The sequence below is a fragment of the Mixophyes fleayi genome, chromosome 3 (assembly GCF_038048845.1).
Source record: "Mixophyes fleayi isolate aMixFle1 chromosome 3, aMixFle1.hap1, whole genome shotgun sequence".
In the NCBI taxonomy this organism is placed as follows: Eukaryota; Metazoa; Chordata; class Amphibia; order Anura; family Limnodynastidae; genus Mixophyes; species Mixophyes fleayi.
In genome coordinates, this window is record NC_134404.1 from 255,610,078 (window position 1) to 255,633,531 (window position 23,454).

At 41.0% G+C, this 23,454-nt stretch overlaps 1 protein-coding gene across 2 annotated transcripts in view; it reads left to right on the top strand.

The window, feature by feature from the left end:
• URB2 (URB2 ribosome biogenesis homolog) overlaps positions 1-23,454 on the top strand; it is a 72,599-nt gene extending 49,145 nt beyond the window's left edge. For both annotated transcript variants that reach the window (XM_075203455.1, XM_075203456.1), the window contains exons 6-10: positions 8,652-8,762; positions 16,079-16,321; positions 20,406-20,493; positions 20,745-20,884; positions 22,797-23,454. In XM_075203455.1, coding sequence (XP_075059556.1) covers positions 8,652-8,762; positions 16,079-16,321; positions 20,406-20,493; positions 20,745-20,884; positions 22,797-22,997 — 783 coding nt within the window. In that variant the 3' untranslated portion in view covers positions 22,998-23,454. The remainder of the gene's footprint in view (positions 1-8,651; positions 8,763-16,078; positions 16,322-20,405; positions 20,494-20,744; positions 20,885-22,796) is intronic.

Sequence of the window (23,454 nt, forward strand, 5' to 3'; positions counted from 1 at the left end):
TTCACCTTTTGTTTGATAGTGAAAATTTTACTCCAGTCCACTACCACAGGAAAGTATATCGCCAAATGAGAGATTATGCATTTAATATTTTCATGGTTATCATCCTCTGTTAAGGACTTCTCTTTCTCCAACATACAATCCTCAATAAACTTTTGTATATCAGTATTGGGAGGAACATAGGCCCTAAACACCACTCGCCAATCTTTATTAGTTGGCTCATGTGTATAACCTAAATCTCTAGCAAATTTCTGACACTTGGCTAAATCTTTCCTAGGATATGGGAAATCAGACGTAATTGAACGCAGTTCAGTTATAGTCCATGGACAATGCATTGCTACATGTCTTATGGGAACTACACCATTTTTGTCCGCCTTCCCATTGGGAACTGCTATTGTGCGGACAGGATGTAAACCTACCAAATCACTACATTCTGAACTAGTTGCTGGAATTACTGTTGCAGTATAATGGATGTCCCCCCTTCTATTAATTTCTACATTATTCTCACCAATTTCAGCCTCTGCCCCTGCTGGTAGGACCGTTCCTTTTCCTTGTCCGTGTGGTGTTTATTGCATGTTACTAGCATGAGCAATGGCCGAAATGACGGTGGGTTCACCTTCTGCTCTTGATACATTATCATTAACATAACTTGTTATAGGATACAAGTTACTGGTTATATTTTTAGTATCTGCTGTACTTACCACCCCAACTGCATTTGGCGGCGAGGGTGCGCTTGCGCTCAGTTTCTCACAGTTTGCAACGCTTATTTCCGTTGTGTGCGCACTCCCTTGCCACCTGTACTCTTCACGTTGCCACAATTTTAAACAGTCGTCATGTTCAATTCTCGCTTTTGTTGATTTAATCAACCGTACTTTATCTGTAACATTATTCAACACCTCTGAATTAAATCTACCGATCTTTGGAAAAGGTCTCTCACAATCCTTGGTCATCTTGACCCATTTGTCGCAATATGCTATTGTGTACACGCCATATTTCATAAACATAAGATACCTCGCCGAACCAACTTGGCCTTCCTTAACCTCATCAACCATTTGTAACATTTGCTTAGAAACCTGTTTTCACCGTATACCTTGTACACCACCTATTCAAACCGTATACGTCTTCAATTCACTGTATACTACAAAAAATCACACCGTATACTACTTATCGTCACGAATGCTACAAAAAAATCACACCATATACTACCAAAAATCACCGTATACTACATCAATACCCTGTTCTCTTTTCAAACAGTACCTTTGTCCCTGTCTCTTTTCAACAGTAAATCAACTCTTCGTGTATCAAAATCACACAATATACACTGTGCATAAAAGCAATTTCTCTTCCATCCATCTGGGGGACACTGCTTAACCATGGGGTTGAGTAGGGAGGGGAGGAGTCTGGCACCTAAAGAGTTAACTTTTTCCTGCCGACAGCATATCCCCCCCCCCACCATTTCCCCACATACCTCAGTTTGAATTGGGTGCCCTAGGAGAAGGGCTGCGCATCAGAAGAGCTCCAAGAAACAGTGAACACTGTTCACTGGTAATAGGTTTTGTCTTTACTTTTCCAAGTTTTTTTCTGTTGATAGCAGCGTGTGGCTCTGTGTACAACTGAGTTGACTCGTGGGAGAAGCGCCTGTCAGCTGGGGGCGGCCCCGCAGACAGAGAAGATGAAACGCTTCTCACAGCGGGAAGCAGTCGGCAAGAGACTCTCCCCGCTGATAACAGGATGGGCGCTGCCATTAGGCAGAAAGCACCATTACTGCTGATGTTCCCCAGAAGCCATATGGAGCATACCAAGTTCCCTCCTTCTATGGGATGGCAGTGGATACTTGAAGGATGGCGCGCTAGTGATAGCGCTGTACGGGGAACACATTCTAACAGGTTTTTTCCTAAGATACAGAAAGGGCAAAACGCTGTTAATGAGAGAAACACAGAAGGAGAACCAGTGGCAGGGGAATGTGTTTGAGGAACACCGCTCCCCCCCCCCCCTGCTGAGTGAGTGCGTGGAAGATCAAAAGAGGACAGATGCAGCAGTCATTTGGAGAGAAGTGCACTGTTGACACATATCTTCCCCGCTAAGTATCACTTTGTTTTCTTCTGTGTATGCATGTGTATTATAAGACATGATGTGTTGAGAGAACTGTTGTTTAAAGAAAACTATAAAGCTCTCCAAACCTGTCTTATTTTATTAGAAATACTATGATATGTTAAATAACCTAATCTGTATCTCCTGATTATTGGAGAGGTGTTTGTGTATCTGAAACGTGATTCAGTTTTTCTTTTCTTGTGATGGCAGATAAAAATAAAACACGCACCAAACATAGTGTCTGTTCAAAGTGTAATGTTAAATTAACAAGTGAACGGCTGGATCAGGTGGGGCTCTGTGCTGGCTGCACTGTGGCTCCTGTGAAGTTACAGCCTAAAGACAGCGCCAGTCTAACGGTAGATCCTCCTGAATGGGCGGCTACCTTGTCACAAGGGGTTAATACCCTTGTAAATCTGTTATCTAAACCAGTAGAGATCCCGTCTACATCTATGGCTTCTCAGGGTATAACAGTAGGAATGACAGAGGAGTCATTTTCCCCAGGGGTCGGATTAAATCCCTCCCCGGCCCTCCTAGGGGTATCCCAGATAGGAGAGGTGGGTTGGTCAGCAGTGGCTAAGGGCCTGGACCGACTTAACCAACTACTGGAGAATCCCAGACATAGACGTAATATCAAAAGACGTAGACCAGCTAAGGCTCTGTGGCCAGTGTCGGACTCTGAGAGTTCCTCAGAGGAGGAAGGGGAATTGTTGGACGGTTCAGATTTATCCATTATAGAGTCAGAAGGAAACTCTAGGCACCAGGGCATGGACGATCTGGTAAAAGCAGTTCGTCAGACCCTGGGGTTTGTTGAAGTAGAAGAGACAAAGTCCTTAGACCGCTCTCTCTTTAAAAAAGCTTCTTAGCAGCTGGTCAGGTTCCCTCCCTCAGCTGAGTTGAGGAATATTGTAGAGCCCTCTTGGAAACATCCAGATAAAAGGTTCTCTATGCCAAAGAAGTTTGGCGCATTGTATCCTCTTCAAGAGGAGGATATGAACCGTTGGGAACAGGTGGCGAAGGTGGATGCGCCTGTGGCGAGATTGGTTCACCAGACTACACTACCTGTACCTGGGTCAGCGGCCTTACAGGAAGCGCCCGACCGAAAATTAGAATCCCTGCTGAAGTCGGTCTTCTTGGCCGCCGGTACAAGCCTCAGACCAGCGTTGTCCTTTACTTGGGTAGCTAGGGCTATGGAAGCCTGGGCAGGGCAGTTAAAGTCTGCTCTGCAGGATTCAGATCTATTACCCCTGGCCATGCAGCTAAGGGAGGCAGCAGGCTATGTATATGAAGGGGCCCACAAGTCAGCCTCCATGTCATTGTCTATTTCTGCTACAGCTGTAGTAGCGAGAAGGGCGTTATGGTTAAGGACTTGGAAATGTGGATTCAGAGTCTAAAAGGTCGTTAGAATCCATCCCGTATACGGGTGGGATGCTATTTGGTCCAGAATTGGACTCCTGGATTTTACAGGCTCCAGGGGGTAAGAAGACGTCCTTGCCTGTAAATACTCCAAAACCTAGGGCTAAGCCTAGGTTTATCTCTTTCAGACAGCCTTTTTACGGGGGCGGGTCTGGCAGAGGCCAGACTACCAGTCCAGGGGCCGTGGAAACCAGGAGAAAGTCCCGAAGAGGAAGGTCATCCTTTGCCCCAGCAGCACGAAGAGCTTCTTCTGCCAAGCTGCTGGATAGACCAACAGCATGACTACCACCCGCCTCTGGTTACAGAGGGTGGGGTGGGAGGACGGCTGCTTGGGTTCGCCCAGCAGGAGACAAAGTCCTCGGCGGACGAGTAGGTCCAGGATATCATGATAGGATTCATGGGGCCAGCTCATCTCAAGTTTTGGTACTTCGCTGGCCTCTGTCAAGTCAGAAAGAGCTCAGGGCTGTCGATTTTGCTTCGGTTAAACAAAGCTGCACAGGCTGGGAAGTACCAGAGAAGGAAGGGGTTTTAGTAAAAAACAAACCCATTCGTGCTGCTAAAGCCAGACGGGGCGTTCAGTCTAGAACTGAACTTCTGGAGTATAATAGGGTCAGAGAGGAGCCCTTGTCAAAGAATCAGTTTCTTGGGACTATTAAGGGACTTAGTACGCAGCAGACTGTTTTCTCCACAGGACAAGTTAAGGTCCTAGAGGGAGTGGATAGGCAGGGTCCTGTCAGACAGGAAGCTGTCAGGGCTCAGGACCTTGAAGCTGCTAAGAAAGTTGGTGACATCTTTCGTGACCCTACCCTGCGCATGGTTCCACTCCATACATATTCAGTGGGACATTCGGAGGAAGCAGGAAGGAGCCTTCCTTTGTTCGAGGTACCAGTGGAGGAAGTAAATTCTCAGTTGGTGGTTGCTGGACAACAACCGAACAAAAGACAGGAAAGTCCCAGAGTTCTGCGCAAGAACAGGAGATCCACTGGGGCTTCAGGTAAAATCTGCCCCACAGGATCCCGTGGAGGGTCATTCCGGGGGATCGACCAGTCGTTCTGGTAACTCCAGTAGGGCTACGAAGAGATCTGCTGACAGGGACCTTTCTTGCATCAGAGTCTCAACCGTCTGAATTTAATGGCAGAGCTTTTGAATCTAGTCTGTGGAGAGCGAGAGGGTTGTCGGGGGGTGTAATAGGCACTCTCCTGAATGCCAGTAAGCCAGTTTCGGCCAGGATATACCACTGCATCTGGCATATATATATAAGTGGTGTAAGAAGAAGTCTTACAATTCTAAAACCTTTGGTCTGGCTAGATTTCTCGCCTTCTTACAGTGTGGTTTAGAGGCGGGGCTTAAATTAGGAACCATAAAGGTTCAGGTATCAGCTTTGTCAGTGTATTTCCACAGACGGCTGGCGGAGCTTCCGGATGTTAAGAGTTTACTACAAGGAGTGCTTCATATCCAGCCGCCCTACGTACATCCTGCGGAACCTTGCGATCTTAATTTGGTCCTTAGCATGTTGCAGGAGCCTCCCTTTGAACCTCTACTCTCAGCAGAGTGGCGGTTCTTAACATGGAAGACAGTCTTCCTGCTTGCTATCGCCTCGGCCAGAAGGGTCTCGGAGCTGGGAGCTTTATCCTGCAAAGAACCTTATCTGGTTTTTCATAAGGACAGCGCAGTTTTAAGGACTATTCCGTCCTTTCTCCCTAAGGTGGTCTCGGGTTTCCATATTAATCAGGAAATAGTTGTTCCAGTGTTTAGAGAGGAGCCTCAGACCCCTGGAACAAAGACAAATAAATGTTTGGACGTAGTGAGGGCATTACGTATATATGTTAAGAGATCTGCAAAGATACGTAAGACAGATTCTCTATTTGTATTATTTGACTTTTCCAAACGGGGATGGCCAGCATCTAAGCAAACTATGGCTTACCCTAACCATCAGGGAGGCTTATGTCCGTATTAATCTCCCTGTGCCGAAGCATATTGTTGCCCATTCTACCCGTTCGGTTGGGGCGTCTTGGGCGGCACAGGATGGAGCAACGGTGGACCAGCTGTGCAGGGCAGCCACATGGTCCTCGGTCCATACCTTTACGAAATTCTACCAATTTAATGTGTTTGCGTCTGGGGACGCCTCCTTTGGCCGTAGTGTTCTACGTGCAAGGAGATCAGAGCGGTCCCACCCTTCAGAGGGGTTGTTTTAGTAAGTCCCCATGGTTAAGCAGTGTCCCCTAGATGGATGGAAGAGAAAACGGGATTTATCCTTACGATAAATCTTTTTCTCTGAGTCCATCTGGGGGACACTGCGATCCCACCCTTCTTGTTCGTTGTTTTTCTTTTCTCTCCACTCCCCCCCTCTGTTGAGTGGTGTGTCTTGGTTGATTGGCCTCTCGTCCTAGGGTTTTGGTAATCAAACTGAGGTATGTGGGGAATTGGTGGGGGGGGGATATGCTGTCAGCAGGAAAAAGTTAACTCTTTAGGTGCCAGACTCCTCCCCTCCCTGCTTAACCCCATGGTTAAGCAGTGTCCCCCAGATGGACTCGGAGAAAAAGATTTATCGTAAGTATAAATCCCGTTTTCCCAAACAGTAGTAATAACGTTTCAGAGGCTTTTACAAGCGATTATGCTATACATATGTAACAAGACAATGAAAACGACTGTTTATACACGTGGCAACACCCCTGGAAGTACACATACGCAATACAGGAAGTACACATACGCTATGCAATGCAAAACATTTAAAACGCAAAACTACAATAAAAAGAAACAATTTTCTTGTCTCTAGATTCAAGTTAGCGCTCCTTAGATTATGCAACAGACATTCGGTTTCACAACACAGAATGAACAACAGGGTTTGAACACATTGCGTTCTTTCCTGTATATGACGCGTCACTCCACCCATTATTGAGGAACCAAAATTCGTATATGTTGCGTATCGTCTGGCAGCATAACCACCAACTGCGAGCCCCCAAATTATTAAAGTAATTTCATCGTTTTTCAATAAGCATTGTCTAAGCGATTTTTGTGGTTCCAAAGCACAAGCAATTTATTTAGCAAAAGTTTAGCAGTTCAATAAATAAGTAAAGTACAGCCGATACCTTATACATACATTCATTCATTCATTCATTCATACATATATACATACATACATACATACGCTGCGCTCTGCTGGATCCAGCTAGATAGTCCTTCAGTCCAGAAGACTGTGGTCGGTGATGACTGTTTTTAGCTGGTCCCAGGGAGCTGTATATATATACACTTAGTGATACAGAGAAAACAATACAGATGATGTGACTTACTTATATAGGTCCAGGCTTCAGGAGGGTCCAGTGTAGTGCAGTTCATAGGCCAGTTCAAACGAAAATATCCAAAGGTGAGGGGTCAGCTCTCCAGGAAATCCACTCCGATTTTCTCGCCAAGAATCCAGTTTAAACTAGTTTATTTACACTACACAGACAGTATCATTCTAAACATTTATTCCCTATCATCGATAACTAGAGTATGCAAACATGACATGCTTCCCATGACCTGAACTTAAAATATCACTAATGTGTACAAATAACCTTATAATATATAACTATTAACCAAATAACATCTGCTCATAAACGACTGTGGAATGGAACCATTATAAATATGAAGTGTATATATAAATGAATGTGACAGTGCAAGTGTATGCGTGCGTGCTTTATCATGCGATTGCGCCATGACACGTAACACGTGGTGTACTGATTGCAATCACACGGTTAAATAATATTAATCCATATACTTTCTTTCATCCAATTATACGACTTTGATAGTTACAAACAGATCTGACGTTCCGTAGTGCACAGGAGAAGGGAAGAGAGGGTAGTGGAGATATTTGGATAAGGTTGGCAGAATTGGAAGTAAGTGATAGATAGAAAGATTTGGGAGGCAGTGAGGAGTGTGAGCAAATAATGTGGATTTTGCGGGGCCCAGGGTTAGGCGAGATATCACCAGCAACCATGAGAAGGAGCAGGGTGAGAAAGGACATGCGAGAAGGATTTGTGGGTGTGAGGTTTACTTCTATTTATGTAGGCTGGTGAATGGTGTGTCCAGGAGACAACTATTCATGTGTACAGACAAGCGAGGAGCGAAGTAGTGAAAGGGAAATCCTAATCAGGGAGGGAGGAATAGGATGATGGAGAAAAGAAACGCGTTTGGAGAGAAGTATGGTGACAGTAAATAGTCTGTAATTTGAGTAGGTGCATGATGGAGAGATGTAAATGAATGTGTATTTAGTTAGGGTAGGTAATGAGAGCGAAGAAAAGAACAATTTATTCAAATTGTGTGGGGCAATGGAAGAGGTGAAGGATACTTCACTGACCGCTGGCTGGGCTTAATGGAGTAGACTGTTTCTGTCGCTCTGACACGATGAGGTCCAGGAGGATGCTGACAGTAGGGTGCGGAGGGTCCAGCAGCCAAACAGATGCTAACAGCTGAACAGATGTTGAAACAGCAATGACAGTTGAGCTCTGTGGGTACCACAGCTGGATTGTATATTGCAGGAAACCTCTCTGCTTATGAGTTTGTTTTGTTTTTTATCGAACAACGTGGTTAACTAATTTAGCCCATTCAGAAATTGCTGGTTATAAAAGTGTTTTATCCTATGCAATGACTAAGCAATTCTGTCCTGAAGATAATAATTTTTGATGAGCTAGTTCTTCAAACCTTGATATCTTCATGTTCTCTGATCGACCCTGCTCATATAATGAGATTGATGTATAATAACTGAGCCAAGCTGAAGCCTTAAGTTGAAGTAATATTACTGTTCTGTAGAACTGATCATCGATTAGCTTTTACAACTTTACTTAAATTTTCATACCATGTACATATTTATGCTTGCAATCCAGGGTGTAATGTTTATACATGAAAATCTGACCTGTAAATCCAATAAGGATTTTCTCTAATCCACCTTCTTGTCCACTCCGTTTTAATCTTTTCTCATCTCCTATTTCAGTGGGCATTTTTCCAATCTAAAAAATCCTAGCATTTCAGTTGTAAAAGGAGAGTAATAAAATGGAATGTAATTCGCTAAAGGCTGGGTCTCACATTAATAGTATCTTTGCGCAAAATTGTGTGTACCATTCCTGTGCTCTTTTCTGATTACACTCTTTTGTGTGCCATATTGTGTTTTGCAGGATCTATTTGCTGGCATCACATTTACCAAACTACTACTTGGTTGTCCGTTAAAGGAAGACAAAAGGAAACTCTTCTGGTTTACAGCTTCCCAGATTACAACCGCACTGGTGGTAGGTTTCAAGCATTTCATTAAGCAAAGATCGAAGAGCTCTTCTGCATTTAAATACATTAATTGGTTCTGTCCAAAGCTAAAAACACAATACATTGGACTGTTAAAGTAGCATGCAATCATAATGGCCCTATTGGTGTACTAATTATGTGATTTCATGAATGACTTCGTTATGTCAGTGATGACATCACTTACACAACATGTCAAGGTTATTGCAACACATACAAGATATTAAATAATAAAAGAAAAAGCCTTCAGGTTTCATCTAAAGTGATGAATTGTTGAATATATATGACCATTATATTTCACTAGAATTTTTCCATTTATTTGAAACACAATGGGTCATCCAGTGATGTCAGTTTCTTTCTAATAAAAAAAGAAATCTTTAAGGACAGTGTCTGTCACCATTCCATAAAGTATCTTGGTTTTTAAGTCATGGCAAGTATTTGACATGTTTTAAAGCATACAGTACCTACCAGTAGTAGGTTTAAGTTTATATTTAACAAGGTCAATACTTCTCCTTTTTTGTATGGATTACATTTCTGTAGATTTCAATAGCATAAAAACATACAGGTCCATATTGTCAGCCCTTTTCTGTGTGGGTTTTACTTTTTTAAATGTAGTGGAAAATGGAGTTTCTTAAGACCCTTATCCATTATACTAGAAAAGTAAATATAAATAGCAAAATTTTAACAAATTGAATAAATTATTACCTAAGCTCTCATGCACAACTGTATAAAAAATACAATATTTATTTATTTTCCAGTTTTAGGGATATTGCTAACCATGGTTATAGATAGCACTGTGTTGGTGGTATGGCACTAATCTACACTAAAACTAGATTGGCTGACTCCTACCCCTCTATAACCAATCCATTGTAAGTTTAATTTTAGTTCCCATGTAGTATGACACGTTCCTATTATTGGGTCTAATTTTATTTTTATACTTTTACAATGTATGAGAGCTGTAATAGACTATTTCATCATCATCATCATTATTAACAATTATTTATATAGCGCCAGCAAATTCCGTAGCGTTTTCTGCTGCCTCTCCAGAGGGGTCATCTAGTTCCCTGCTTATATCAGGGCTCTAAGGACAGCAACTTTGTGCACTGCAGCTCCTCGACCGCACTATAGGAGCTGCAGCACACATAAACCACAGTCACTTTCAGACATGCTACGATTGGACTGACAGCGTTCTGCCCCGGCTGCTGTGTATGATATTGCCTCTGCAAGAGGAGCAGAGGGATGACAAGGAGAGCACGACAACCAGGGATCCTCCAGGAGCTGGGGCATGGGTCAGGTGCGGGCTGCGCACAGTAAGTGCGGCACCATGAACAATTGCAAGGGGATTTGCTTTAGGGCAGTGCCATGGCTGGACTGAACCTAATGGGGGCGGGGCGGCGGTGCTTTTTTCCCCGCAGTCTGGTCGGCTTTTGTCATGGAAAGCCCACCGTTAGTCACTCAGTGCTCTAATTGCTTCTCTCCACTTGGGATCCTGCTTTTCTTTAATTTAGGCTGTGTGGTATGTGGATGTGCTCTCTTTCAGGAATTTACCACTGTATCCTTTCTTATGTATCGAGTACGGACTCTTACTAGAATTTTTATTGTACCATTCTGTTCTGTCACTATATTTTCTCTGGTCTAGTGTATTGAGTTCTGACTTTATTTGGCACATGGAAGTTAGATGTGGAGTCTAAAAGGACCTTTGAAAGCATTGTCCATTGAGGGAACAGTCCTCTTTGGTCCAGAACTGGACAGGATCATCTGTCAGGCCACAGGAAGAAAAAGCTATTTTCTCCCAGTTAATGCTCCTATACCAAAAGACCAGAGTTTCGGGTGCATTTGTTTCTCGTAGAGAACAAGAGGAACTCCTGCGAGGGCCCGTCCTGTGCTCCACAGGGAGGTCACCAAAGGGGTAACCTTGCTTGGCCTAGCTGATATTCTTGTTTCAAGTCCACTGAAACACAGCTTGCATGACTGGATCACTCCTCACCCAGTAAGATCCATGTTGGATCAGGGGGTAAATGTATCAAGCTGAGAGTTTTCCGGCGGGTTTGGAAAACCAATCAGATTGTAGCTATCATTTATGTAGTACATTCTACAAAATGATAGCTAGAATGTTATTGGTTGCTATAGGCAACATCTCCACTTTTCAAACTCGCCGAAAAACTCTCAGCTTGATACATTTACCCCCAGGTCGTCTTCGGACAGGTGGGTTGGAGGCATGAAACAAAGAGGTTGCATTTTGGCACTTCCACCCAAGTGGTCCTTCTCCACACCCCTCTTGAAAGACCGAGCAAAGAGACTGGCGTTTCAGGGGTCCATTCAGTGCCTGTTGTGATAGTTCAAGTTGCAGAAATGCAGGAGGTTTTGCATTAATACTCAAACCATCAGGATGGAGTCTGTCTGATAAAATTTCGATCCTCTATAGACATAAAAGATAAGAATCTCCCTATCCTAATCTGGAGGGACAGCCCCTTCGCAGGTGAGCGGTGGAGAAATCCCATTACCGGTTCAGAGCACTACTCTTTGGTCTGGCTACAAAACTAAGAGTATTCAAAAAACAGTCGTCTTAAGGTCTTTAGTTCTAAAGGGATGACTGTTGTTTCATACCTGGATGACCTTCTTTATAAAGGCGAGCTCTGACCCTCCTCTCTTGATTCATTTGCATTGCATAGCTTGGTGATAAATTATCAAAAGTCCATTTTTTTTCTCAATCCAGAGCATGACTTTTGCGTGTCTCCTCTCTGACACTAATTTGTCAAATGGTCTTCCTACCAGAGGAGAAAATACTGGCCATTCAGAAACAGGTGAAAGCTCTGTTATCTTTAGGACAAATCTCAATCTTCAAATGCGTGAAACTAATGGGAAGAATAGTTTCTTGTATCGAAGCTGTGCAGCTTGCCTGCTTCCACTCTTGAACTTTCTAGAATGCAATTCTAGCAGAATGTTATGTCCCAGCAATCTATATATTTATCACGGGTGAACAATTGGGAGGCCAAGTTTTTGAGTCTACATCACAGGGCGAATGGCCCCTCCATCCACAGATTGTGGAGAGGTGGATCAGCAGTCCGAGATAGATATTATGGCCTCTCCGCTAAACTACAAAGTAGATCTGCACAGTGCAAGAACCAGGGATCCGAAGATGTTGATAGTGGATGACAAAGGGTGAGAAAAGCCGTGCAAACACAGGCAATCTACTGTAAGGGCGTGTTCACCAAATGCGGCTTATGCAGACCTGCAGAAACGACTGTGTATACTTGTTATGAGGCCTATCTTTTACACCTGCTAGAGAGCAGGTGCATGTACATGTTGATGAAAATGATGACTTGGCTTAAACCAGGTGCATATTCTGCTGTAGTTGAGCCATATGCATCTTGAGATGTGTATTACTCTGCATATTGGCGGAAATACGCTGTTTTTGTATGCACTTTTTTTTTTTTTTTTTAAAGTAATGTATGCCCATTTTGTGACCAACTCTGCATCAGCCCCATCATGTTTAAAAAGCTATGAACGGTGGATAAAACTGTGCCAAATGTGTGATGATCTTTCTGAATTCTTTACTATTAGACAGGGATGAGAGGGGTGGCATTTTAAAGTTTTCTAGTTCAAGGATTATATTTAGGTGTGCTTTAGATGTGAAGAGTTGTAACTGAGCTAATGTGATATCATTTTCCTGCTATAGAAAAAGCAGTGAAAACTGTAAAGACTTTAAATAAATCCTTGACTGTATTTTTAACAAAGTTGTAACAGACAGAAAAGTCTACTGTTAAGTTTGCACCCCCAAGAATTTTCTGCTGGCGTGTTTCATAAAATCACATGGCAAACTACAGATTTAATTATGTATTTGATATCACATAGAACATTTCAAACACCATTACATCCCTGATAACTGACATCACACACATTCCCTCCTTACTGAACATTATTTTATTATAATAGCCATTTTGATCGAAGTGATTGTAGATTTAAATCAAATGGGTCATTGTAACAAAATAATGTTCAGTAATGTACACTTGATTATCACACCATACTACAAAAGAGTTGCTAGATTATTTTGCTCTTCAGAGTTGCCAGAGAGTTGAAATAAAGTAACTAACCCTTACCTGCTCCCCAACTTTGTACCTTGACAAAGTACCTTGATAAAAAGAACAACTTTTATCTTTGTTTGTAACTATAGAGTTGTACCTGCTGCTTGTAGGTACACTTTACACATGTAAATTTGTTGAAATGGCTATTTTGAAAACCTGTCCTATTTTATGGGCATGGTCACAGACTCCTAGCACAACTGCAGCCAGATGCTCACTGGTAGTAGTTTCTATATGAATATATTTTATGATATTTCTCTGTATTATTGAAAACTACCACTAAATATGAGTTCATTAACTATTAATGTGGAGTTGTAGATTGATAGGCTTCCCCCACCCTGGCTAGTGGGGGTCCCAATGTGACTGTTTGGAAAATTACCTTGTGTAGAACAATAAAACAAGCTGTAGAAGAGTGATTCATTCGGCATTCTTATGTGAGTTCTGTATGACCCTGTCACAAGTACTCATATTTCTTGTTATTGAAGGGAGTTTAATGGTTAGAATTTTTTACAATTTACAGTTTGCCAATTTTCTGGAAACAAAAGAAAGTTGTTGTCCGGCGCTCACAAACAATATATAAATCACTGTATTGGCGTATAAATGAAGGAGAATTTTGTGCACAATATAGCTACATTGGGATTAAGCTCACCTGCCAATGTCAAGGCATCTCCTGTAGGTGAGTACCTAAGCTAGTGATACAAATTTATATTCACGGTATCGCATTTAAAACCTTCCCTGAACCTCCATCTTATAAAGCATTCAGCACCTGGAGGGAGTGGTCAACGCCCATAAAAGCAAACTAGAAAATTGTGAAAGAGAAAAAAGCTCGCTTCTTTAAATGAATGAAATGTGTGTCCTTGGCTGCCATTTCATTTCATTAATTTAAAGAAGTGCGCCTTTTTCTCTCTTACCAATTTTCTGGATATGCCAGATTACACACTGGCTTATTAAAACAAGGACTATCCCTAGTGCTCTGAAATTGTGTAATCTTCTAGTTTTTGTGCATTATGTACATTAACAGGACTGCTTTTACATCATATGAATGTGTTTTAAGGAACAAAATCATTACACTATACATGTTTTTTAAATGGGGTATTTTTTATAATAATTTTTATAACAGGTTTATTTGTAATGTGCATTTCTATCAACCTAAAGCCTCTAACTCCCTCAAGGTGCTGTACTACAGTTCCAAAGAATTCACATAGACCATAAACTTATCACTCTTTTTGAAGCTCTGCCTTTATGAAAAGTATCCAGACCCGCACAGTCCAGCTTTTGGTCTGGCTGCTATGATTAAAGCTGGCCCAATGAAACATAAAGGTCTGTAATATTTCTCCTTCTTCCACACCACGGGTTGGGTACGGGTGAGCGATGACCACCATGCCGACAACTGTGATTCCTACATAAAAATCTGATGGGAAAAGAAGACGAATGAAATACAAGCAGACTTGCCTGAAAAACGACGAGGGTGATGTCCGAGGCCAGCGCAGGGTGACAGGCGACGAATCCGACTGGAGACCTGTCCGGCACTGCAGTGTGACGTGGGCGCAACTTACTGCAATGGTAATTTAAATCAGACCCTGCAGGATAACTGGTTTAACACTTAGCCTGCAGGGTCCGGACATTGGCGCTTTAAATTACCATTGAAGTAAATTCGCGCCTACGTCACACTGCAGTGCCAGACAGGTCTACAGTCACGTAGACGCCTGTCACCCTGTGCTGGTCTATGTAGGAATCACGGTTGTCGGCATGGTGGTCATCAGTAATCCGATTACCACCGCACGCCACAACCCTACTTAAAAACCATGTCCACATATTTTCAAGATAGCTACCAAAGTTAATCTTTTTACTCTGAATATCCGTGACTACAAGTGACAGGTCTCCATTAAACCATGTTTGCCAGTCTAGACTGGCTACATCGGGCCTGATGTTGAGTTGCACAGTTATGCTAGTGGGATCATATGCATCAATGCAGACTTGCGCGTATCTAGCATTTGCTCTTCCTTACAACTGGAGAGGTAGAACAGGGGAGGGAATGGGTGTGCAAAAAGAGGCAGAGTACTGCAAGGGTGTGTTCACCCAATGTGGCTCATGCAGACAATAGATCTATCGCTCAGTTTATGATAAAGCATGCATTTCGAACACCTTTAAATTCAACAACCGTGGATTGGAATACTCAACTTCTAGTTAAATTTAGCATTTTTCAGTCCAAGAATGAAAATTAATACCATCAAATATATAGGTTAACAAGTGATTATTGCCCTATATTTTATGTTAATTTATCATATTTTTTTTTATTTAAGGTAGAGTCACTTCTTGATTCATTTTTCTTTTTCTTACATTGTGTGTAATTGTTCTTTTCCTACTGCTGCTATATGTGAAGCCATGTGTCTTTATCTTATTGTCAAACCATGCATAATAAAAGATCCACCCCCCAAAAAAGTAAATTTGGACCTTGCTCACGAGAGAAAATACATTCTATTTGAAAGAGGGCATGGCTGAAACAAAAGGAGCGCGCGTGAGGCTGAGTGGAGACTGGGACAGCTTTGACAGTGTATTAGTGTGGCTAGCACAGATGGGCGTAGGGTAAGATCTAGTATAGAGATGGGTTATCATAGAGAATTTAAAGATTTGAAGGCTGGTGAGAGTCTTGTCTTGTCATAGTAGCGAATTTCATAAATGGGTAGTGCAAGAGGAGAGGTCTTGTAGGTGGGACTAAGATGGTAACCAAAGGCCAGGAGCAGATCAGAGAGAGATTCAACAGGGAGAGTATTTTAAGATAAGATTTGAGATGTATAAGAGGTTGCTGCTGGTGAGGGCTTTGTAGGTAAAGATGAGTAATTTTGAATTGGATTATACAGAACACTGGATGCCAGTGTAGGGATTTGCAAAATGGTACAGCAGATGTGGAATGGTAGTGAGGAAGACTAATCTTGCTACAGCATTTCAGATAGACTGAGGCGGTTCTAGATGGGTGAGGAGAATGTCAGATGTAGTCTAGTGATGAACTTAAATAATTAATAATTGCCATATTGTGAGTGTGTGATGCCATAATTACCTCCTATGGGTAGGGGAATGTAGAAATTTGATTTTTATAAAAATACATATGTGTTTTGTGAGAACTTGCTGTGTAAGTTTCTCTTTTGGTTTGATACATAATAGTTTTGCAAATCTGCATGGTGTCTAGAAAGAGTATAACTTATTTTTTTTTTATGCATCTTTTGCAGACTCTCAGCATGGAAGCTTCCAAGCACCGTTTGCTGCTTTCCCGTATCGTTGTGCCTTTACTAGACACTCTTGCCTTGTTGTTAAGACGAGGAGAAATGGATCTAATGAATCTCCACCATGTAACACTCTCATTCAGCACCCTCCTAACTGTGCCGCTTGACCACTTGAGAGCTGAAGAATACTACAGCGTGTTTCTAGCAATTCATGAAGTGCTGTTTTCTATTCTGCAGTGTCATTCCAAGGTAGCTTCACATTTTATAAACATCCATAATGTTAATCTTGGACTGTAATCATATATAATTGTGTAAAAATGCTTTTGGTTTCCTGAACTATTTTTTATTTTTTTTAAACTTCTATTTTTTTTTTTATTCAGTCTTTTAAGAACCCAAAAATACAAGTATATACATTCACATACATTTTAAGATAGAAAGGTTGAAATATGGACATTTAACTTGTTCAGAAAATGGTCTATAACTAGAAGGATAGGGTACAAGAAATTAAACAAATGACGCCTTCGGAAAGTAAGTGATATTGGTGAGAAGATTTCCTTTTAACCTATTTGTCACTGGATCACATATAAATAGCTTATGGTATGAATTTATTTAAAGGAAATAGCACAGGGCGCTTATTTATATCATTGCACAAGCACTTTTGTTTGATATTTGTGTTAATGTTGAGATAGGAAATTGTTATTTCAGAGACCAGGGTAGAAAATTCGTTTTTTCTGTTTTTAACCTTTCTAAAGCAAATGCCTATTTCTGATGTATGTATCTGACACAATGAGCCTTTGTTTACGAAGGATTTTGTGTATTGTGATGTGAGGAAATGGCTTGTTTTGAGGTTTGTACTTTTTCTTTGGGAATGTATATTCGGCGACTGTCTGAAGTATTCATGCCAGTCAAACCTTTTGACTTGCTAGTGGGTCTCCTGCCTCTGAAATAAGATCCAGTATATCACAGCAAGGTTTTTAAGAAATTCATAGCCAAGTGTAAATATTAGTGGCTTTGCAATGCATGTAAATCCATGTTTGTGTAAACATGTTATATCCTGATGCTAAAAATAGCCTGTGTCTAAATTGTATAAAAGGCACTAGCTTGTATGGGAAACTTGTTCTTCTGATTTCAACATCTGACCTGATCACTGGTACCTCTAACTAGTGAGAGCAAATAAACATCTTGCTTCAAAGACCTGCTTGAAAACATCTTCAATATTGCTGTATTCCTGTGACCTGCAGATTAGACCCTAATCCGTTCTCTGGCTGTCTGAGGTTTGGACAGCCTCCTATCCATGCAGCCCTGGTCAGTGTGATAGGCCAGGGGGGATCCATCCGCAACTTTCCTGATCCATATTAAGAGGTCAGGAGTACCAGCCCAGATACACCAGCAACGAGATACGCTAGCAGCGTCAGTTACCCAGAAGAAACCCAGTTCTGGATGCCGGTATAGGAGTCCAGTGGTGGCAGCCTTTTTAAGCGCCTCCTCCTGCGGAAAGAGGGCGCATTTGGAATAACGAAAGGGAACGGTGGCAAAGTAAGCCCAGCGGGTTCCCAGCAACAACAGACAGGGTGGCATAGGTGGTCCATCCTGTCAAACTATTAAAATTGTCTAAAAAGTTGTTATTAATATTTGAATATAGATGGCTAATGATATAACCATTTGAACAAATAATCAAATGGTTTTCTGCCATTACAAGGCTTTAGATCTTGTATGATGTTTAAAGAATTGTATTTTTTTAACCAACATTTTTGATAATGGTCATAATGGCATCTGTGGAGATCATCATCATCATTTATTTATATAGCGCTTTACAATTGGGAACAAACATTTATAAAACAATACTGGGTAATACATACAGGCAGAGAGGTAAGAGAACGCTCCTCGCAAGCTTACAATCTATGGGGAGATAAAATTATTTCCTAGCTTCTACTTGCAGAAAGCAGCATTAATATTTCTAAAAGGACATTTCCACTCTAAAGATGGATTCAGTTTGCTGAGCTGACTGATGGAACGTCCTGTGCAGTCTATCTCTCCACCATGTAATATCACTGTAATGGCATTTCAAAGTCCAATCATCACTAGTTGCAACTCTAAGACTATCAGATTACATTATATCATTATTTGCACAGTAGACACCTACAGATGCTTGTTTATTTGTAAAGAGAAAAAATAATTGTACAAGGATTTTAGCATTATAATATCAGCAGCTGTGTACTCCCATCTAAATAGCAATAATTTCCAGCTCTCTCTATGCTGAATTGAAACAGGACACTAGCGGGCTGCGGGCCCTGGTGCGGGGAGTAGGGAATCGGGGCTCACAGCTCGCTAGTTCCCCGTGCAGTGGGCCCCATGACACCGTATCTGCTGCACCAATGGTAGTTCCGCCACTGCATGACACAGTAGGGGGGGCACTCCTATGTGGTACAAGAGGTTAGAGGTATTCAGTTTTCAAAGGGCATTTCCAGACGTGGAAATGTTCTTTTGGTGAAATTTTAAATAACTGTTTAAAATGCAATCTAGTATAATGCACCTCCGAATGTGAAATAAAACGATAATAGAAGTCACACTGGGGAGTTCTATGACCATATAAAAACACAAGGCCACATACGAATAATTTTTTTTTTGGGGGGTGTGGGGAACATACACATCATGTCATTACTGTAAGGGGTTAGACAAAGTTCCAGTACTCAGTCTTGCACTCGCCTATCACACAGGTTACAGATCTACCTAAGCCCCACTGCTAAACACTAATCACCATACACACCTTTATCGCTTCCACCACCTATTGTATTAGGTGAATAGGCAAGATAAACGTTTCCTTTCAGTAGGTCAATAGTCTTAAGTGGAGTACCTAAAGGTTCCGTGCTGGGGCCACTCCTTTTTAATATATTCATTAATGACCTTGGTGATGGTTTAGTGAGTAAAGTTTCTATTTTTGCAGGTGACACTAAACTCTGTAAGGTAATAAAATCAGAGCTGTAGCTTCTTTACAGAGGGACTTAAACTGGAGGATTGGGCGGCCAAATGGAATATGAGGTTTAACACAGATATATGTAAGGTTATGCATTCAGGGATCAAAAACAAGAACGCAATCTATAAATTAAATGGAATTAATTTAGAATCTATAATGGAAAAGGATTTGAGAGTGCTCGTAGACAGTAGACTTAGCAATAGTGCTCAATGTCAAGCAGCAGCTGCAAGAGCAAACAAAGTATTGGCATGCATAAAAAGGGGCATAGATGCAAGAGAAGACAGTGTAATTTTGCCACTGTATAAATCGTTGGTAAGACCTCATCTTGTATATGCAGTACAGTTCTGGGCACCACTCTATAAAAAAGATAATTTGGAACTAGAAAGGGTTCAGAGAAGGGTGACAAAATTGATAAAGGGTATGGAGTCATTAAGTTATGAGGAAAGGTTAGCCAGTTTAGGCATGTTTACTTTAGAAAAGAGGCGTCTAAGGGGAGATATGATTACTATGTACAAATACATTAGGGGTCAATACAGAGAACTTTCATGGGAACTTTTTACCCCAAGGACTATACAGAGGACACGTGGTCCCACCCTAAGGTTAGAGGAGAGGAAATTTCACAACCAGCAAAGGAAGGGGTTCTTTACAGTAAGGGCAGTCAAGATATGGAATTCATTGCCAGGAAAGGTTGTGATGGCAGATTCAATAGATATGTTTAAGAAAGGGTTAGACAAATTTTTAGCGGAAAGGTGTATCCAGGGATACGACCGTTAATTAAAATGTAGGATCGTAGTGGATATAGGGTAAAAATAGGACTGCAATATTGAGTCTGGGGGGATTTTCACAATTGAAACAGATTGTCGGTTGCTTACTCTGGATCAATTTCAAATATAAGTGCAGGATCGCAGGAGATCCAAAATAGGTTGAACTTGATGGACTGGTGTCTTTTTTCAACCTCATCAACTATGTTACTATGTTAGGACATGTGCATAGCAGGGTGACTGCTGTAGCACCTAGACAATGGAAGATGTCAATTAAATCAGATTAATTCCTGCCTTGCCTATCCTCAATGAGTGTAAATCAAGAATCTTTCAAGCAAATGGTCCACCCTCTTTATATGTGGAGGTATGAGGAGGACGTGGTCCCACTGACAAAAATAGCTTCATATTTTGCAGAACTGTATGAACGTTCTTCTTTTATAATATGTGCATAGAGCTTCTAAATGGAAAATAAGTTACATTCTCATATGACAGCCTCTGTGTGACCACAATTTTGACATGTAATTGTGTTTAACTTTGACTATTTGCTCTGCTTTTGTATTCCCTCATTTTAATGCATCTTTCCCTACTTTACCTCAAGGCAATGTTAAAAGCGGTTGCAACGTTTTTGAGCAGTTTTTACAGATTGGTTGCATCGGTCATGCAAGAAGGACGACAAAAAGAGAGAGGTAATATTTGTGAGGTTTTATTGGCAAATATGCATAATTGAAAAGTAACAAACAGTTCTTATTTGAAAACATTAGTGTGGTTACATGGTCACTGTAGGCAGTCGGCTTACCTTCATTATCTGACCACAGTTTCAACCAGCCATAATCAAAATCAGAAGTTGATTGTAATCGCTGGCATTCTTTTTAAGTAATCATTACTCCACCATGTGTTGTAGCCATTATATCTTGTAATACATTTTTTCTCTTAAAAGGTAGTCCTTCTGAATCAGAGACCATACTAAAATGTGCACAACTAGTTGAACGGATGTATACTTTTATTGCTGCAAAAACCGAAGAATTCACTGTGTTTTCTACTTCCATTGTTTCACAATATGTACATGAGCTTCAGAAGGTATGCAGTTTTCTTCACCTTTACTTTGCCATCTGTGTTCTAACAACAATGTGAAAGTGTGAGCTATTCTGGGGGGGGGATTTCTTTATGAATTACTTATGCATGTAAAGTGTATTTCGTGCACAATGAAGTGCTGTTTAAACAATAGATAATACAATATATATATATATATATATATATATATATATATATATATATATACACACACACACACATCGTTTAAATGATTTATTTTCCCTTAATGAAGCATGATTGCAGAGTGCTTGTGTAGTCCTCTGGGCTAGATATACACTGATTAGCCACAGCATTACAACTACCTGCCTAATATTGCATAGGTCCTCCTCGTGCGCCAAAACAGTTCCACAAGACCTCTGAAGGTGTTCTGTGGTATCTGGCACCAAGACGTTAGCAGCAGTTACTTTACGTCCTGTAAGTTGCAAGATGGGGCCTCCATGACTGACTTGTTTTTCCAGCACATCCCACTCAATCTCAATAGCTCAGTCGGATTTCTATCTGGGGAATTTGAAGTCAACACTCTGAACACAGAACTCTGTCATGTTCCTCAAACCAATGCTGAACAGTTTTTACAGTGTGGTAGGGGGCATTATCCTGCTGAAAGAGGCCACTGCCATCATGGTATACCGTTGCCATGAAAGGGTTTACTTGATCTGCAACATTGTTTAAGTAGGTGGTACATGTCAAGTAACATGAATTCCAGGACCCAAGGTTTCCCAGCAGAACGTTGCCCAAGCATCCCACTGCCTCCGCCGGCTTGCCTTCTTCCCATAGTGCATCCTAGTGCCATCTCTACCTAGGTAAACGATGCACGTGCACCTGGCTAGCCATATGATATAAAAGAAAACATGATTCATCAGGTCAGGACACCTTCCTCCAATATTCCATGGTCCAGTTCTGGCACTCGTGCCCATTGTAGGCACTTTTAGTAGTGGACAAGGGTCAGCAATGGGACACTGCTTTGTATGGTTCTGCGTAGCCGCAGACCGGTCAAGCACTGTGTTCTGACACCATTATTTCATAGCCAGCATTAACTTTGTGCTACAGTAGCTCTTCTGTGGGATTGGACTAGACGGGTTATCCTTCTCTCCCCACGTGCATCAATGAACCTTGGGCACCCATGTCTGTCGACCACTGCATACTGGCAACACCGGGACCTTCTGTTTTGTAGATGCTTTGACCCAGTCAGCACAATTTGGCCCTTGTCAAAGTTGTTTAGATCCTTACACTTGACTATTTGTCCTGCTTCCAACACATCAATTTCAAGCACTGACTGTTCAGTTGCTGCCTAATATATTGACTGGTGCCATTGTAACGAGAGAATCAATGTTATTCACTTCACTTGTCAGTGGCTGACTGGTGTAAAAAATAGCTATCTCATGGCATTCATATATAATTAGAGGTGTGCATAAATTGTATTAAGACGTTAATCAGTATACCATTAGATACAAAGTAAAAGCAGTAGTAGATGGCATTCGTGCCACATTTATAAAAAGGCATAATTTCACTATTTGTACCATCTAAAGTAAAAACATTTGCTTCAAAGAAAAACACAATTGGGTATATCTAAAATAAGTTTCTGTGTATCTTATTAGGTGTGAGAATAAAGTTTCACATAAATATGATTGCAAAACTTATTAAAAATGTCTGGGCCAATCAAAATACAAATGATAGACACGAAAAAGCCTTGGGTTATCTATATAGTTAAAATGTAAATCTATAGTTTACACTCAATTACTGATGGGGCCCAATAACAGGAAAAACCCCAAATCATTCTTAATGGTGTTCAGTCAAGGAAAGGTGGCTGTTTCACACACATTTACACCATTACATTTGCAAATAAATAATTCAATTGATAAATCTCTAATTATGATTTAACAAGTCCATTTTCATCCAGGTGACACTTCAGCCTGCTGTAAAGAAGCATTTAACAGAAGGAATCTTTCACATTATGGACCTATGCATTGATCGTGATATTAAGTTCTTAAATGCATCCTTACCCATGGAAGTAAGAGAAGTGTTTAAAGAATTATACCATGAGTATACTAGCCAGCACAAAGCAAGACACCAAGGAGAAGAGAAATATACATCGTTATAAAAACTTAACTTCTGAAGGCAACTCATACTCTACAATTTTGAATTTCCAAGATTCAACTATTTCCAAGATTCATCTGTAGATGTGCAGTAAAATGGTAACTTGTGTAATGCCTTAATTCCAAATGAGTATAGTTTTTTAGTATGCATATGTTTCTAAATACAAATGTTCTCTTTTAAGAATCAAAGATGATTTGTTCCAACCTGGATTATTAAGGTTACACTTTGTGAACAGTAATATTTAATAGTAACCTGTCACACACTAAAATTACTGCTTAAGGAATATTTGCTTGTCAGTTGTATTCAAAATGAAGGCATTTATAGGGCACTGCAGAGACAACAGCCTGAATGATTGGTTTGTAAGATCTCAGTTGATTTTCATAGAATTTGATCAATTCTTGTAAGGAATTGAGCTTGGCTAAAGATGAAGCAACAAGAATAAATGTTTAGCACAAGAAAAA